The 19205-nt window shown below is 44.6% G+C and overlaps 2 protein-coding genes across 2 annotated transcripts; one reads left to right on the forward strand and one right to left on the reverse strand.

The window, feature by feature from the left end:
- Window positions 1-1550: 1550 nt before the first annotated feature.
- LOC110501846 (leucine carboxyl methyltransferase 2) lies at window positions 1551-10106 on the reverse strand. Its single transcript, XM_090215077.1, is given in 8 exon segments — window positions 1551-1777; window positions 2630-2695; window positions 2698-3376; window positions 3849-3993; window positions 4090-4366; window positions 4368-4418; window positions 4420-4668; window positions 10101-10106. Coding segments are annotated over 8 exon segments (1587 nt in total). The 3' UTR covers window positions 1551-1663.
- On the forward strand, window positions 9441-19079 carry LOC110501847 (ras-related protein Rab-5B). Its single transcript, XM_021579694.3, has 6 exons — window positions 9441-9915; window positions 12273-12537; window positions 12757-12908; window positions 16213-16335; window positions 16458-16551; window positions 16747-19079. The coding sequence occupies exons 2-6, from the start codon at window positions 12375-12377 to the stop codon at window positions 16875-16877; spliced, it is 663 nt and encodes a 220-aa protein (XP_021435369.1). The 5' UTR covers window positions 9441-9915; window positions 12273-12374; the 3' UTR covers window positions 16878-19079.
- The last annotated feature ends 126 nt before the right edge of the window (window positions 19080-19205 follow it).

Consider the following 19205-nt stretch of genomic DNA (forward strand, 5'->3'; position numbering starts at 1 on the left):
AGAACTTCTTCTCAACTTGCCTACCTGGTTAAATAAAGGTGAAATAAATAAATAAAATAAATATACTGTATCTTAGTCTATGCCGCTCTGACATTGCTCTTCCAAATATTAATATATTCTTAATTCCACTCCTTAGATGTGTGTATATGTTGTGAAATTGTTAGATATTACTTGTAAAGATGTACGCTGAGAGTCAGGAAGTAAGTTCAGGGAGTGAATACATTTAATAAATAAACAAAACAAGAAACACAAACAGCGCACCGACATGACAGGGACAATGACGACTGGGGAAGAAACCAAAGGGGGTGACATATATAGGGCAGGTAATCAAGGAGGTGATGGAGTCCAGGTGAGTGTCATTATGCGCAAATCCACGTAGTGCTGGTGACAGGTGTGCGCCATAAACGAGCAGCCTGGTGGCCGGAGAAGGAGCACAGGTACCCGCTACCCGACGCGTGGCTCCAGCCGCAGGACGCCGACAAGATGAGGATCCCAGGGATCAGGAGCGGACCGGTCACCTCTGCTAAGGCGTGGGAGCATGACGACCTAGAGCGCCGGAGAGATCATACGTGACAGTATCCCCTACCCGGCGCAGTCGGCTCCAACCACAGGGACGTTCCCGGGGATCCGGAGCGGATCGGTCGCCTCCGCTGAGGCGCAGAAACCTGACGAACCGGCTGAGGAGTAAGAGCCTCGGCTGAGGCATGGGGACCTGTTCATCCAGTTTACAAACGGCTGAGACCTCCCAGGTAGCTCCAGCTCCAACACCCGGACCCAACATCGCCTTCAACACAAAAACAGAAAAAACACTCCCTGATGCTTCCCTTTGTTGAGTCGTCATTCTGTAACGCTGTGCCCTGAGAGTCAGTGTTTTAGTCAAATAAACGGAACATGAACCGAAACATTAACAACACACAGATATGAAACAAAAACAATGACGACTGGGGAAGGAATCTGCTAAACACGTGTATGTGACCAATACAATTTGATTTGATCCTATTACTGTGAGTCCTATCCTATTACTGTGAGTCCTATCCTATTACTGTGAGTCCTATCCTATTACTGTGAGTCCTATCCTATTACTGTGAGTCCTATCCTATTACTGTGAGTCCTATCCTATTACTGTGAGTCCTATCCTTTTACTGTGAGTCCTATCCTTTTACTGTGAGTCCTATCCTATTACTGTGAGTCCTATCCTATTACTGTGAGTCCTATCCTATTACTGTGAGTCCTATCCTATTACTGTGAGTCCTATCCTTTTACTGTGAGTCCTTTGTTTCACCTGAAATAAAAATGTGTCTGGTAAGCAGATCTGATATGTTGGGACTTCTTTATGTGTCTGTGTGAGTGAGTGTGTAGGGCTGGAAGGTAGCCCATGGCCCTGAACTGCTGCAACCCAAAGGAAGATGTACTTCTGTATGTGTAACTCAGCCACTGACTCATTTTGGTGAAAGCTAGAGGGAGCAATCTTTTCTGTTGGAATCGCCCGAATAACAAAGGAACTAATAACAATAAGAGAATGTCACCATGACCTTGAGTTCTACAGGTGTCAAGATAGCTTATCGATGCTTCAGTTCCACTGCCACAGGTCGACTCAGGTTTCCAATACCAAGTTGATACTGTACAAAAATGTCCTGACAAAGAATACTTCTAGCAACCATTGTTATAGAACAGGCTTGAGGTCCACAGTGACAGGGTGAGGGTTGTGATGAGTCCCAAAGGCGAAGCAGTTTCCTCCTCCACCAATCAGAGCCATCATTGTTGACCCGTCAAGAGTCTGTTAGAAGCCAGGAGCGCCGAGCAGGAGTGCAGCATGAGGCCAGGGTACAGCAGGCCAGAGGAGGGACAGAGAGAGATGGCAGTTGGTAATCAGTGAATCCATGTTATATTGTCTGTGTTGACTGTGTGCAGTGAAAGCAGGAGTATAATATAACAGGAGTACGGCAGACTAGGGGAGAATCTCAGTGAATCTATTTTGTGTAGCCCATGACAGTGTGTACAGTGAATCCATTTTGTGTGTGTTATCTGTGACCGTGTGTGCACTACATACAGGGATGTAATATAACTGGGTCAAAGCCTACTCAGTGTCCAGGATGAGCTCCACACTGCCCCATGTGGTCAAGTCTGTAACAGCAACCCCTAGACCACCCTCACTCTTCCCACAAACACAAGCCAATTACAAATCACATGGGCACAGTGGGAATATCTACAACGAATTGAGGATGGTGCCAGTGTTAAAGCAAACCTATGATTTAGCAGAACAATATCCTGGGCTTATTTAGAGGAGGACTACGGAGTCTGAAACAACTTATCTGTCCATTAACTCACTCCATGTTAAAACAATATGCAAAACACAAAGTGACACGATGCTTTGAAATCAATTATCTCCAGAGTGACGCAGCGGTCTAAGGCCCTGCATCTTGGTGCAAGAAGCGTCACTACAGTCCCTGGTTTGAATCCAGTCTGAATCACATCCGGCCGTGATTGGGAGTCCCATAGGGGGGCGCACAATTGGCCCAGCATCGTCCGGGTTTGGCCGGGGTAGGCCGTCATTGTAAATAAGAATTTGTTCTTAACTGACTTGCCTAGTTAAATAAAAGAAAAAGTGTTTTCCTGTTTGAGTTGTTGCAGCTCCACAGCTGGGCACTGGAGGGGATTGGAGCTGCAGTCTCTCTCAGCAGAAACCTGTGGTGGTGTGGGCCCCAGTAGGACTGTATCCCTCAGTGGAACACTTCCTCTACCCAGACCTCCACAGATCACCACCCCTCCTTTAGATGGACAGGCTGAATTAGAGAAGCGGGGCTCAGGCAACGGTGCCCTCATATAAAACACACAGTCAAAGTTCAGTGATATTGTATTTATTTGATGTAAGCAGCAGTGGAGGCTGCTGAGGGGAGGACGGCTCATCACTAACACAGAGAGGCTGCTGAGGGGAGGACGGCTCATCACTAACACAGAGAGGCTGCTGAGGGGAGGACGGCTCATCACTAACACAGAGAGGCTGCTGAGGGGAGGACGGCTCATCACTAACACAGAGAGGCTGCTGAGGGGAGGACGGCTCATCACTAACACAGAGAGGCTGCTGAGGGGAGGACGGCTCATCACTAACACAGAGAGGCTGCTGAGGGGAGGACGGCTCATCACTAACACAGAGAGGCTGCTGAGGGGAGGACGGCTCATCACTAACACAGAGAGGCTGCTGAGGGGAGGACGGCTCATCACTAACACAGAGAGGCTGCTGAGGGGAGGACGGCTCATCACTAACACAGAGAGGCTGCTGAGGGGAGGACGGCTCATCACTAACACAGAGAGGCTGCTGAGGGGAGGACGACTCATCACTAACACAGAGAGGCTGCTGCCTACATACAGACATGAAATCATTGGTCACTCTAACAAATGGATCACTAGTCACTTTAATAATGTTTACATATCTTACATTACTCATCTCATATGTATATACTGTATTTTATACCATCTATTGTATCTTACCTATGCTGCTCGGTCATTGCTCAGCCATATATTTATATGTACATATTCTTATTCCATCCCTTTACTTAGATTTGTGTGTATTAGGTAGTTGTTGTGGAATTGTTAGATTACATGTTAGATATTACTGCATTGTTGGAACTAGACACACAAGCATTTCGCTACACTCGCATTAACATCTGCTAACCATGTGATGTGACCAATGACATTTGATTTGAATAGTGGCTGGAACGGAGCAGATGGAATGGCATCAAACCATGTTTTTGATTTATTTGATACCAGTCCACCTATTCCACTCCTGCCATTACCACAAACCTATCCTCCCCAATGAAGGTGCCACCAACATCCTGTGGTAGGCAGGCTATGTTCCCCACAGCGAGGTAATGCAGGAAGGTACTATAATGAACAGCAGAGTAAACAAACAGACCTCGGTCCAACGCTGGTCATCAAGATACAGTGCATCCTCAGCCTCGTTCTGCCCTTCAAACACAGAAAGGAAGTTCTGACCTGCGAGGGAGACAGGAGAAGACTCTAAAACAAAGTCCTATCAGTAATCCCTGCTGCTGACAAACTGACTTTAGATCAGCCTGTAAGGGTACTCACCTTCCTGCCTCAGTATGGTCGCAGTGTGCCTCCGTCTTGGTTGAGGCAGGTTGCCAGCGCAGCTCATCTCCTTCAAGGGGAGCCTCAGTGAGGCCTGGTTGTCAGGTGCAACTGGGTCAGGCAGGTCACAAGGGTCATAGCTCACTCTGAAAAGGGTTCTGATTGGGTGGAGTGGAGAGGAAACGCCACAGCTCCCCACCGAGGGACAGATGGACAGTTTGGGACAGATGGTACAGTGTGATACAGTCGGACACCTGGGAGGAGGGGACAGGCCCTCTACCCCCTCTGCCTGAACCCCCACTGAGCAGCACCAGCCCAGGACCCAGTAAAGGTAGAGGCCATCCTCAGACCCTCCACACACAGCTCCCCATGCATGGGCTTCACCACCAGGGAGAGAGGGCTCAGCGCTGACCTTGGGGGAGGGGACACTATGGGGGTCGTCACAGGGGAGGATTTGGCAAAACAGCACAAACAGACCTTGGACCAGGCTAAGCTTACCTGTCTCCTGGGGCAGCTTTCTGTCAGCCACAGAAACTGCTTGACACAGTGGTCTACAGCTCTCCAGCTCTCCACATATAGCTAGTAGCCACAAACACACAGTTTCCACATTACAGACAAACTAATGAACAGAAAGGGCACCTGCATAACAGCAGTTTTTACACTGCTATACTACTGATATGATTGCTATACTACTATTGCTCCAGTAATATTATGGCAGTTGCTGCATTAGATGTAAAGTCAAAGAGCAGAACACCGCAGCATCTCTCCTGATGTTGCTTTTCTTTGGTTGGTTACTGGCATTATCAGAACATCTGTCAATGAATTAGCTAGCTAGCTCACTTGTTCGTTTAATCATTAACACGTGTGCAGTTCTTCTCTCGCCAATGTTATTGGAAGAGAGATGGACCTATTGATTATTTAACTTACATGAGTAAATGAATTCAGGAGCTGGTTACATTGTTTATACAGATAAATAGAGAGAACTGTTTTGATTTTGCAGCTTTGTCACGTGACGCCAGAGCTAGAACAACGAGGGTTAGTTAAACAAATCTTTGGTGACGCTTAGGTTCTCTCCGGAGGAAAAGAGCACAGTTATGTTGATCAAAGCTCTACTGCGCCGTCCTGTGGTACGGAGGGAAATGTGTCTTTGTTCAAAGTCAGGTCAGATACTTCTATGTAGGGCATTATAACCTCTGGCAAAACACTAAGTAAAGGTTTAACTGTGACCTCACCTATCTATGAAAGATTGCCAGGATAATAATAATACATTCACCCGAATCAAATCCATGTTGACATAAGATAAAGGTAATTGCCAACAACGAAATCTGATCATAGAATGTGAAAACTTTGGATGAAGGCACATGTGTCAAGGGCTTCTAACAATTGCAGATTACAAAAAGAATGCCAGTCACGTCGCGGACACCAACACCGCTCTACCGGACGAGGTAAACACCTTTTTCTCACGTTTCAAGCAAAACGACTAAGCTGCCGATGAGAGCCCCTGAGGACAACAAGGGTTACGTGCTTACGGTCTCCACGTGTTGACCCTCGTAAGGCTGCCGGCCAAGACAGCATCAGAGCGCCCTCAGAGCATGTGCAGACCAACTAGTTGCTGTGTTTTCTGACATTTTCATAAAAATGCCCAAGAAAAGGAAAGTAATTGAACTAAATGACTATCGACCCCATGAAATGCTTTGAGAGGCTAGTCGAAGACCAAATCATCTCCTCCCTCCCCAACACACTCGACCCTCTCCAATTCGATGACCGCCCCGACAGATCCATGGACGTCACAATTGCCATTGCACTGCACACTGCCCTCACCCACCTGGACAACAGAAATGCATACGTGACGATGCTGTTCATCGACTACAGCTCAACCTTCAATACCATAGCGCCCTCTAAGCTCACCACTAGTTGTTGCAAAGGGTCTGACATTTTCCATGGGAAGTTAAGCCCAGGAATTTTGCTTAAATTCATTTTTTAAAATTACCTTATAACAGTGAACCTTTTTTGTGGGATACACATAAGGCAATTCCAGGTCTTGTGGCATATTTTGGTAAAACTATCCCCAATTTAATGGAATTGCAACCCTCTGCATGCACGGTGCACTCTTCCATCACATGTACAGCTGCTTCTCAAGATCTTGCACACTACTGAGATGCTATTGAGGGTACAATACTACTACACTGTCTGAGCCAAGGACTACATGCTTTCTGGTAAGTTTTGATTACAATACTGGATGGGGTGAATATATATATAATAATATGACATACATTATTTGTTGTTAACTAGTAAATAGTAGCCTACAGCAAAGTGTGTTTAAATAATTTCTAACTTATTAAACATTTCTGCTAGTTAGTTTTTGCTACCTTGTGGGTTTTAGCTGGCTTGAGCCTGCTAACTGAGGAGTGTTCATTCACCTGTTTCCAAACATGTTTCATTTTAAAACATTTATCTTACAAAGGAGTTGTTTAATCTAACTGCTTAAATATTTATCTGTACATGGAATTGTATTTGGGTAAAAAAAAAAAAATATGCAAATACTGTGCCAAATCATATGTGAAGAATGCAACAAAGATGCAGAATCATCTGGGAAAGTGCATAATGTTCCCTCAGTGCTCACAACAAGCAACCTCTGACAAAAGTCCCTCTACTTCTATTTGAGGTGAAAATGATAGATCAGACATCTTATCGATAGCAACAGATCATGGTCCTCCTGGAATCAGGAGTTTATTTGACTCAATGGAGGAACGTAGTCAGAGAAATGCTGATGAATGTCTTGCTTGAGCTGGGTATGAAACTGGTTCACCTCTGATGCTCACAGGGAATGTGTATTGGAAGAGATTTCTGAATGTTCTTCACCCCTCCAACAAGACATGCTTTATCTACTCATTTGCTCAACAGAGTTCAAGTCAAGCAAATCATAGAGAAAGAAGACTGTATTGCAATCATCTCTGATGGGTGGTCGAATGTTCGTGGGCAAGGAATAATTCATTACATCATCGCCACCCCTCAACCAGTATTCTACAAGAGCACAGACACGAGGGACAACAGACACACCGGTCTCTACACTGCAGATGAGCTGAAGGCAGTCATCAATGACCTTGGACCAGAGAAGGTATTTCCACTGGTGACAGACAATGCTGCAAACATGAAGGCTGCTTGGTCTAAAGTGGAGGAGTCCTACCCTCACATCACACCCATTGTCTGTGCTGCTCATGCATTGAATCTATCCGTTAAGAACAAATTCTTAATGCCGGCCTAGTGGGTTAACTGCCTTGTTCAAGGGCAGAACCACAGATATTTACCTTGTCAACTCTGGGATTTGATCTTGCAACCTTTCGGTTACTAGTCCAACGCTCTAACCACTAGCCTACCTGCCGCCCCAGTTTTCCTGAAACCTATAGCAGTAGCCATTGCATGGATTGAGGGAGACAATGCCATCCTGTCTGATGTTCAGACTCTGCTTGCAGATGTAAGAGAAGAAATCCGTACTGCCCTGCCCACTTCACTGTTGCCCCAAGCAGAGGAAACTGCAGTTCTGAAATACATCAAAGAGCATGAAGACTTCTGCCTGAAGCCCGTACACACCGCTGGGTACATATTGGACCCCAATTATGCTGGCAAGAGCATCCTGTCTGGTGCAGAGATCAAAAAGGCCTATGGTGTCATCACTACCGTGTCTTACCACCTTGGCCTGGATGAGGGCAAGGTTCTTGGCTGTCTGGCGAAGTACACTTCCAAGCAAGGGCTTTGGGTTGGAGATGATATTTGTTGGCACGACTGCCATATTGCATCAGCCACCTGGTGGAAGGGACTTTGTGGATCTGAGGCTCTTTCCCCTGTTGCCTCCATCATCCTCCAAATCCCACCAACATCAGCTGTATCGGAGCGCAACTGATCCTTGTTTGAGAACACACACACCAAAGCACGCAACAGGCTGACCACTACAATGGTTGAAAAATTGGTGGCCATACGGGCAAATTTGAGGCTTTTTGAGCCTGACAAGTTAACCTCAACAAGGTTGAAAAGTGACAGTGAAGATGAGGCCTCATAGTCTGATGTTCAAGAAGTGGACATTGAGCAGGTCCAGGGAGAAGACATGGAAGTCTGAGAGGAAGACAACCAAAGCCTTAGTTTCTAGACTATCATTTTACAGATGCATGTTGAAAACATTTTTGGGAGATGCGATGGATCATTGGGGATCATTCAATATTCCCTTTCTTTGTTGTTTAGTGAAATCATCCCATGTGAAGAGTCAACTCATTTAATCAAAGTTCAATTTGTAACTATTTGTTTTTTCTATTGGAAGGATTTAATAATTTGCAATGATGTCTCCTTATGATGAGGTAAAATGTTTATGTTTCTGTCTCCATATGATATGGTAAATATATCCAATGCAAAAAACATCTAAATTTAAATGGTATTAATATGAATCTGCATATATTTCTGTTAATTCCCACAGAAAGTTTCCACCTCTGAATATTCCCCAAAATGTGCAACCCTACTCACCACAAAGCTCAAGGCCCTGGGACTGAACTCCTTCCTATGCAACTGGGTCCTGGACTTCCTGATGGGCCACCCCCAGGTGATGAAGATAGGCAACATTAACCCTGCCACAATGATCCTCAACATGGAGGCCCCACAACGTTGTTTCCTCAGTCCCCTCCTGTACTCCCTGTATACCCACTACTGCATGGCTTCAAACAGTTCCAACTCCATCAAGTTCCCCGAAGACTCGACAGTAGTAGTCCTGATTACCAACAACCTCAGGAGGCAAAAGAAATTTGAAATGTCCCAGAGTGCCCTCAATGTTTTACAGAAGCACCATTGAGAGCATACTGACGGGCTGCATCACAGCCTGATACGGCAGCTCCACCGCTACTGAACATTTGTAAACATATATTATTTTTGTATTATTGTTTCATTCACACTTGCACTCTTGGAGTTTAAGTATTTCACTGTACACTGCAACTACATCTGCAACCCTGTGCATGTGACAAAATATAAACAATCTAAACTAATGTAATCTGCTTCCCCTCTCATTGAGTATCTCAAAATGAAGACGACCGGGGTACTGCAGGCTGCCATTATCAACTCAATTATCCTTTTTACTTCGTCTGTGTGGGATTTTAAAGTAATTGGTTAAGGAAATACATCTGGTGAAATAGAAGCAATTATTTGTACCACGATTGTGTTCGATTTGTTTTTATAGACGGATATCCACGAATATTGACCACGAAGATCGCCATTACCACATTCACTATAATTTCACAATTTAATATAATGGGCAACCTGTTTTCTGAAACAATGCCTGCAGTACCGCGGTTAGCCTTCAATTTGAACTCTTCAATGCGAGGGGGCAGTCGTTTTCCGCTGCGTCTGATTAAAGGTAGGTAGCCGAGTCGAAGTCCATTCTCTACATGTGTACACCTCATGTACATTGGTCCTCATTTAGCTTTCAATTATTTTGTTGTGATTAAACATTTCCATAATAGGCACAATATACCATTCAGATACAGAGGCATCAAATTACAACCCAACCTATATGTATTAGCTACTGCAGTTCTGTTCTGATGCGGTTGTAAAGACATATTTTTGGTAATGAAAAACAGTCTGTTTTGAGACTGCGGGCCTTTGCACCTGACGAACTAAACGTGGAGGAATGCGGTTATCTATCCGTTTAAGAAAATCGAGAATGCGACACTGACTGCGACTGCGCGAATTTGCAGGAAGTGTTAATAGTCGTTTTACCAGCTGATATATTGTCAACAGTCTCAAGACGGGGACCTCTGATCGTTTCAGAGAGCGCCGATATCGTCACTGGTATGTATTCATATTTTTCTACTCCCTGAGTGTACATATGGGATGTGGAGCTGCAAGAATGAAAGTGAGACGGCCGTCGAACCAGAGCTGGGGCGGATTTGGCTTATCCGCAGCAAAATGACTGGGCTTCAACGGAGTCCATTCTGTACGGAGATACAGCAGTTTACGGATAAAACTGACGATACCTGCATAGCGCCTATTTTAATATTCATACCCCGATGTAAAATAAAATATACAGCTAAATGCTTAGCAGATAATGAAAAACAATGGCATACGGGGTTTGAGCTCTCGTGGTAATGAAAGTGAAAACACTGTGCGTGCTGTCACTCCACTGAAATGACAATAGCTCGCTGCCTGGCGAAATGCCAGCTTTTGGATGAATGTGACAGTGGGGAGTGGGACATCAACTCGCCGTTGTTGGTGCGCGCGACTGACATGACCAGGTCCATTCGTTCTATCAAATGGACCAGGAACAGCAGAAGCCAGCCCCATGTTTCGACCTCTCAATGACCCCTATGGCGGTTAATTTAAATCGCTATAATAAATAAACTCAGCAAAAAAAGAAACATCCTCTCACTGTCAACAGCCTATATTTTCAGCAAACTTAACGTGTAAATATTTGTATGAACATAACAAGATTCAACAACTGAGACACAAACTGAACAACAAAGGGGGGGGGGGGGGGGGGGTCAAAAGTAACAGTCAGTATCTGGTGTCGCCACCAGCTGCATTAAGTACTGCAGTGCATCTCCTTGTGGACTGCACCAGATTTGCCAGTTCTTGCAGTGAGTTGTTACCCCACTCTTCCACCAAGGCACCTGCAAGTTCCCAGACATTTCTGGGGGGAATGGCCCTATCCCTCACCCTCCGATTCAACAGGTCCCAGACATGCTCAATGGGATTGAGATCCGGGCTCTTCGCTGGCCATGGCAGAACACTGACATTCCTGTCTTGCAGGAAATCACGCACATAATGAGCAGTATGGCTGGTGGCATTGTCATGCTGGAGGGTCATGTCAGGATGAGCCTGCAGGAAGGGTATGCTCAGTCTGATGATGCTGTGACACACTGCCCCAGAGTACAGGCCTCGGTGTAACGCTCATTCCTTTGACTATAAACGCGAATCCGACCATCACCCCTGGTGAGAAAAAACCGCAACTCATCAGTGAAGAGCACTTTTTTGCCAGTTCTGTCTGGTCCAGCAACGGTGGGTTTGTGCCCATAGGCAACGTTGTTGCCGTTGATGTCTGGTGAGGACCTGTACCTGTCCCCAGGTGTGATGTTCGGATGTACCGATCCTGTGCAGGTGTTGTTACACGTGGTCTGCCACTGAGAGGATGATCAGCTGTCAGTCCTGTCTCCCTGTAGCGCTGTCTTAGGCATCTCACAGTACGGACATTGCAATTTATTGCCCTGGTCACTTCTGCAGTCCTCATGCCTCCTTGCAGCATGCCTAAGGCATGTTCACGCAGATGAGCAGGGTCCCTGGGCATCTTTCTTTTGGTGTGTTTCAGAGTCAGTAGAAAGGCCTCTTTAGTGTCCTAAGTGTTCATAACTGTGACCTTAATTGCCTACCGTTTGTAAGCTGTTAGTGTCTTAACGACCGTTCCACAAGTGCATGTTCATTCATTGTTTATGGTTCATTGAACAAGCATCGGAAACAGTGTTTAAACCCTTTACAATGAAGATCTGTGAAGTTCTTTGGATTTTTACAAATTATCTCTGAAAGAATGGGCCTTGAAAAAAGGGGTGTTTCTTTTTTTGCTGAGTTTATTTACATAGCACAAATCCGTAGGCTGGTGACAAAGGCGTCACACAATGAAATATGACTGTCATGCTCAAACATCCTCTATGCATGTGTTTTTGGTTTTGTCAGTCTTCCTAGATTTGTGTGGATGGGCATTATTGCAGAACATGTAATAATGTTGTCATAAATAGATCATGATATTAATGGTCATCTGAACTGATGAAAAAATAAAATAAAATGACCCACCTGTCCAGACTGAATGACACCTGCTGTCATTTGAGCCAATCTTTCCTTTTTCCATTACCAGCATTGTCCATTACCAGCATTGTCCATTACCAGTTCCCTCTGTTCTGTTCTCATATCTATTCCACATCAAGTAACTCGTGCAGTAAAATCAGGACACACACACACGTTTACGCACACACACACCAGCACACACATAGTGGTATTATATATATATATATAGTGGTATTATAAATGTTGTATTTTCGATGTGTAGTGGTGTAATAATGTTTATGCCTTCATTTGTTTGGACCCCAGGAAGAGGATCTTGAACCCCAGGAATGGGGATCTTTAATAAATACAAAAATAAAATCTTCTCTCATCTGCAGAGAGAAAAAGAGGAGAGTTGGAGAAAGACTTCACGTCCCAGAGTCCCCTGTAGTCTGAGCTCCCATCACTGGGAGGCTCCCGCCCTCCTCATCTCTGTCACCATGGCTACCAGAGGGAGTGGCCGGCCCAATTGCATGCTGCCCCAGACAAAGATATGCCAGTTTAAACTGGTGTTGCTGGGAGACATGGCTGTGGGCAAGTCCAGCCTGGTGCTGCGCTTCGTCAAGGGACAGTTTGATGAGTTCCAGGAGACCACCATTGGAGGTGAGGAGAGAGGGGAGGAGGAGGAGAGAAGTTGACTGGCACACTGTTGGCCCCAGATCAGGGTTGGGCAACTCTGTTCCTGGAGTGCCGTAACAAAATCTTCTGTTAAGAACACAGAGAGTTTTATTCCTGGACCAAGAAGGGAGGGTTTGCTGAGATGAAAGGGTTGAGTTTTACATAATTAGTTTTACATTCACTCTCTCGTCTTCTCTGTCTCAGCTGCATTCCTGGCCCAGTCTGTGTGTCTAGACGACACCACTGTGAAGTTTGAGATCTGGGACACGGCGGGACAGGAGCGCTACCACAGTCTGGCTCCCATGTACTACCGCGGGGCACAGGCTGCTATTGTGGTCTTTGACATCACCAAGCCGGTACAGTCATCATTCAGCGCACCACAGAGCTGCGTTTTCAGGGCTAACTTAAGGAGTAAATAAATGTATTGGGTGATTCCATGCCAGCAGGAACAGAACATGTGTTTGGTATCTGATAGAAACTTCATTGGGAGGAAAGATATTTACCATGCTTTTACATTTGTATCACAAACCATTTTTGAGAAGATCATGATGAAATGGCCAATTTTAGACATACACTGACTATACCAAACATTAGGAACACATTGTTAATATTGAGTTGCACCCCCCCCATTTTGCCCTCAGAACAGCTTCAATTCGTCGGGCCATGGACTCTACAAGGTGTCAAAATGATTCAACAGGGATGTTCGCCCATGTCGACTCCAATGCAAAGTTGTGTGAAGTTGGCTGGTGGACCATTCTTGATACACATGGGAAACAAACTGTTGTGTGAAAAACCCAGAATCGTTGCAGTTCTTGACTCAAACTGGTGTGCCTGGCACCTACTACCATACCCTATTCAAAAGGCACTGAAATATTTTGTCTTCCCCATTCACCTTCTGAATGGCACACATACACAATCCATGTCTCAAGGCTTAAACATCCTTCTTTAACATGTCTCCTCCCCTTCATCTACACTGATTGAAGTGGATTTAACAAGTGACATCAATAAGGGATCATAGCTTTCACCTGGATTCATCTGGTCAGTCTGTCATGGAAAGAGCAGGTGTTCTTAATGTTTTATATGCTAAGTGTATACCTGTCTCCTGTAAGACCCTATAATGTGTGAACCGTACATGATACAGACAACATCTTGGTGTCATTATACTGTAAGACCCTATGATGTGAGAACCGTACATGACAGACATCTTGGTGTCATTATACTGTAAGACCCTATGATGTGTGAACCGTACATGACAGACATCTTGGTGTCATTATACTGTAAGACCCTATGATGTGTGAACCGTACATGATACAGACATCTAGTCATTATACTATAAGACCCTATGATGTGTGAACCGTACATGATACAGACATCTAGTCATTATACTGTAAGACCCTATGATGTGTGAACCGTACATGATACAGACATCTAGTCATTATACTATAAGACCCTATGATGTGTGAACCGTACATGACAGACATCTTGGTGTCATTATACTATAAGACCCTATGATGTGTGAACCGTACATGATACAGACATCTAGTCATTATACTGTAAGACCCTATGATGTGTGAACCGTACATGACAGACATCTTGGTGTCATTATACTGTAAGACCCTATGATGTGTGAACCGTACATGATACAGACATCTAGTCATTATACTGTAAGACCCTATGATGTGAGAACCGTACATGACAGACATCTTGGTGTCATTATACTGTAAGACCCTATGATGTGTGAACCGTACATGATACAGACATCTAGTCATTATACTATAAGACCCTATGATGTGTGAACCGTACATGATACAGACATCTAGTCATTATACTATAAGACCCTATGATGTGTGAACCGTACATGATACAGACATCTAGTCATTATACTATAAGACCCTATGATGTGTGAACCGTACATGATACAGACATCTAGTCATTATACTATAAGACCCTATGATGTGTGAACCGTACATGATACAGACATCTAGTCATTATACTGTAAGACCCTATGATGTGTGAACCGTACATGATACAGACATCTAGTCATTATACTGTAAGACCCTATGATGTGTGAACCGTACATGATACAGATATCTAGTCATTATACTGTAAGACCCTATGATGTGAGAACCGTACATGATACAGACAACATCTTGGTGTCATTATACTGTAAGACCCTATGATGTGTGAACTGTACATTATACTGTAAGACCCTATGATGTGTGAACCGTACATTATACTGTAAGACCCTATGATGTGTGAACCGTACATGATACAGACAACATCTTGGTGCCATTATACTCCTCATAGTGTTCTCTCAAATATGGAGTGTCAAGATTCAGAAATAAAAATGTTAATTCATTTATTCAACATTACAAATATTAATATCTCAACTTCCTTTTTTGACGTAGCTTATTTTGTAGACACATTGTAACAGTACTCTTAAAACACATCACATTTCCAGAGTGGCTCTCTGGTACTATTAATGATATGAACCATTTTATACATAGAAATTGACATTATAGGTCATTAACCAATCACAGCCCTCCTTTAGGATTGCACATTCAGCAAATCACCAGCAGTGGGAGGGAGTTCCCTTTGAAGCCCATTACAATTCACTGTATTTCTGGTGTCCATATAAATGTATCATACCTTCAGAATTAGCAGAGAGCCCACTGGAAGTGTGATGTACTTGTAGAGGTTATTGTTCCAAACAATATGTCTTTTGAGATTACAGATTTTTTATGTTGAATAAATGAATGTGCAAAATTACATTTCATAATCAAGACATTTTTAGAGCACACTATAAGGAGTATATTTTATTTAACCTTATTTTTTTGTTAACTAGACAAGTGACGGCCGACCAAGAGGCAAAATTCCTCCTAAGGGAATGGGGGCTGGGATTCTAATTAAAAATGTAGGATAAAACACACATCACGAAAAGAGAGACAACACTACATAAAGATAGACCTAAGACGACAACACAGCATGACATCAACACAACATGGTAGCAACCTGACAACAGATGGTAGCAACACAACATGGCAGCAGCGAATAATGACACCAAGCTGTTGTCTGTATCCTGTACGGTTCACAGATCATAGGGTCTTATAGTATAATGACACCAAGCTGCTGTCTGTATCATGTACGGTTCACAGATCATAGGGTCTTATAGTATAATGACACCAAGCTGCTGTCTGTATCATGTACGGTTCACAGATCATAGGGTCTTATAGTATAATGACACCAAGCTGCTGTCTGTATCCTGTACGGTTCACAGATCATAGGGTCTTATAGTATGACACCAAGCTGCTGTCTGTATCATGTACGGTTCACAGATCATAAGGTCTGACAGGAGTAATGTACAGGTATAAAAAGGGCCTAAAATGGCCACTTTCACCATGTTTTTTTTTTTTTTAAATGGCTTGTGATACAAATGTAAAAAGCATTTCAAAGACCCTTCCTCCCTTCCTGAGAAATGCCAGAACAATCTGAGATACCAATATTTTCTGTTGCCGTGGAATCGCCCCATTGTACTGTATAGACGCTCTAGCCCTCTATCATGTGAACATTGCCATGTTATTTAAATGTTGCACTGTATCTGACTCCCTCTTTCTCACCAACTTGCACCTCTCTTATGGCCTCTGCTTTGCCCTCCTGTAGGAGACGTTTGAGCGAGCCAAAGCCTGGGTGAAGGAGCTACAGAGGCAGGCTAGCCCCAACATTGTCATCGCTTTGGCAGGGAACAAGGCTGACCTGGCTGAGAAGAGACTAGTGGAGTACGAGGTACTGTCCTCTACACTGACTCAGTAACATGTTATGGTCGTCACTATACACTGACATCAAATATGAATTCTAAAACACTGGGGATTCCCAATACTGATGGACTGTTGCCTTCTGTCTGACAGGAGGCCCAGACCTATTCTGAAGACACTGGGCTTCTCTTCATGGAGACCTCTGCCAAGACGGCCATGAATGTCAACGATCTGTTCCTGGCCATTGGTAAGCTTCCATCTTCCCCCATCAATCTATAGGGATACTTATAGGTGACACCATTTTTGTTCATTTCAATTGTTGACCTAATAACAGAACATTTGTTAACAGTTTTTCATGACAACATGACCTGCCCAAGAAAAACTCCAGGCCCCAGTTAGAACTAGGTCAGAATAATAACAGTGTGTTCCACTGTCTCTGCAGCCAAAAAGATGCCAAAAACAGACACCCAGAACCCTACACACGCAGCACGACACAGAGGAGTGAACCTACAGGACCCTGATGCCCACAACACCCGATCCTGCTGTGGAGGAGGAGGAGGAGGTGGGAACTAGGACCGCTCCACTTCCACCCTGCCATCCCTGCTCCCAACCTCTGGGGTCGGGCAAGGGGACACCCCCTTCAAACCTCCACCCTCCCTCCCATCCACAGAGAGATAGAGACATAGGGAAAGAGTCGGAACAGGACGGTTGTCTTTTGCGAAGCCAGATAGATTTCTGACAGAGAGAGAGGTCTGATAAAGACTGACAGACAGGAAGAAAAAGAGTGAGTGTGAGACTATATTATTTAGCACTAATCGTGGATGTTGTTTTGCCTTCTGTCTGTCTCGATTCATTTCAATCATGGTTCCATTTCATTATGCAATCGCTGCAGTGTCGGTTCTTGAGTGGCAGAGAGGGAAGAAAGGAGAGCTGGAGCGAGGGAGTCTTAAGGGATGAGGGGGGAAAAGAGGGAATGGGATGCAGGTCACACTCCCCCAAAGTATTCCCTTTACTGCTGTCCTGAATGCCCCCTCATCACTCCCTCTAGCATGAGTCCCAGGCTGCCTGAACAACCTAAACCCTGAAGCCTTGGCCTGGCCTGAGCCATTCCAGACACTTCCCGGTTGCCACAGATAGAATAACCCATGTTAGATGGCACAGTTTACCCACAATCGCATGAGAGGGAGGGAAACACAGTTCATGGCCTCTTCTGATGCCCTTATTTCCTCTGGCCTCATTTATTTATTTCCCCTAGGCTATATTATTATTATTATTAATACTCCTCAGAGCAGCGGTGTTGCGAGACATCATGGTGCCAATGCCAGTCTGGTATCATCCAGGCCCCTCGTCCTCACCTCCACCCACATATGTACACTAGATATACACTGAAGAATCCACAGTACAGAGTGAGTCTGCTCTATGCCATGTCTGAGTCTGGCCCTCGCTGGAGACCACCGCTGTTTCTAACAATCAATCCACTGTCTAATGCAGCTTTTCACAAACTCCTTCCTGGGCCCCTCCTGGGTGCGTGTTTTGTTTTTTTGCCCTAGCACTACACAGCCAGGGGGCCCAGGACCGAGCTCGGAAAACCCTGGTTACTGCACAGTGATATCCAGGGCTGCAGTTTCTCCTGGTCAGGAGAAAATCCTTGCCTCTCCTGAGTGATAATATATAGTAGGATCTCAAAACCCTAGCCTGGTCTCAGATCTGTTTGTGCTGTCATTGCCAAGTCCCTATGGTTGACAATGATCGTGGAGCTAGACAGAAAAAGCAGATCTGGGACCAGGCTACAAACCCCTCTAGGGATGAAGTCCTGTAGTTAGGAAACCATTGTATCTTGCCTGTCATGTTGTGAATGCATGGGCCATGATATACATGCTATGTTCTGCTGTTCCTCGTTTGTCCTGTGTCTTACTGCGTAAGAGTTGATGTAAATGAAAACAATGTAATAACGCTTTTAATGACTGACTAACGAGCTGATGCTGTTCAAAGCACTGGTTTGGAGACGGACAGCTTTGAATACAGAGCTACCCACTCTGTTGGACTCCATTAACGCATAACCCCTAGACATTCCATATAGATCTGGATGGATGAGAGAAGACATATTTGCTTCACCTTGTCAACTGATCGACTGGGTGGATTTATGTTTGCCATATTGCTTCTAACTCTCCATTTGTTTCAGATCTACAGGGAGGTAGGTAGGTGATAGGGGGGGGGGATCGTTTTGGAATTGCGCATGTTTAGCTAAGAAGAATAAGGATGCTTACAAGGGGTTTGAAAAACAACAAAGTGCCTACTCTGTTTTATTCCCCTGTATGCGTTGAGTTTGCTCTGGTGTGTGTTCAGTAGGTAGCAGTCCAAGTAAAGCACATCCCTGTAACCATTAGCTGCCTGCACGTTGTCTGTCAGTCTGCCCTTTGAACTCGTCAAAAATACACTATGTATTCTCACCTAATTGTATTGAACCTGTTCTGTTCGTTGTTGATTTTACTGACTAGAATACCTATGTCATCCTGGAATGAATCGCTAACTAAAGGACCCTAATCGACGTGATGAGCTCTACTTAATTTAAAAACAAGTTGTTTCATGGGCTCATCGTGATTAACTGATGAATCCATGAGTCACTCATTGATTAACTCCCTGATCACAGGTTATGTGTAATAATAATGATGTTCACACAATGTGTGGGAAAAAACTGAACTCCCATCAGCACCTCTGTAAAGCGTTGTTCAATAAAGATGTGCTATTGCGCCATGTGTGCAGTCAGTGACTGAACCGATAGTATGTCTCAATGATTTAGTCAGTGGTGATACTGCTCTCCTGTCATGGGTTTTGGCTTGAAACTGTAGTTATGTGTGGGTCTGCTAAAGAGCTCAGGAACCACAGGTCCTGGGGCCCCTC

Source organism: Oncorhynchus mykiss, chromosome 22 (assembly GCF_057628025.1).
Source record: "Oncorhynchus mykiss isolate SJ-2025 chromosome 22, ASM5762802v1, whole genome shotgun sequence".
Classification (NCBI taxonomy): domain Eukaryota; kingdom Metazoa; phylum Chordata; class Actinopteri; order Salmoniformes; family Salmonidae; genus Oncorhynchus; species Oncorhynchus mykiss.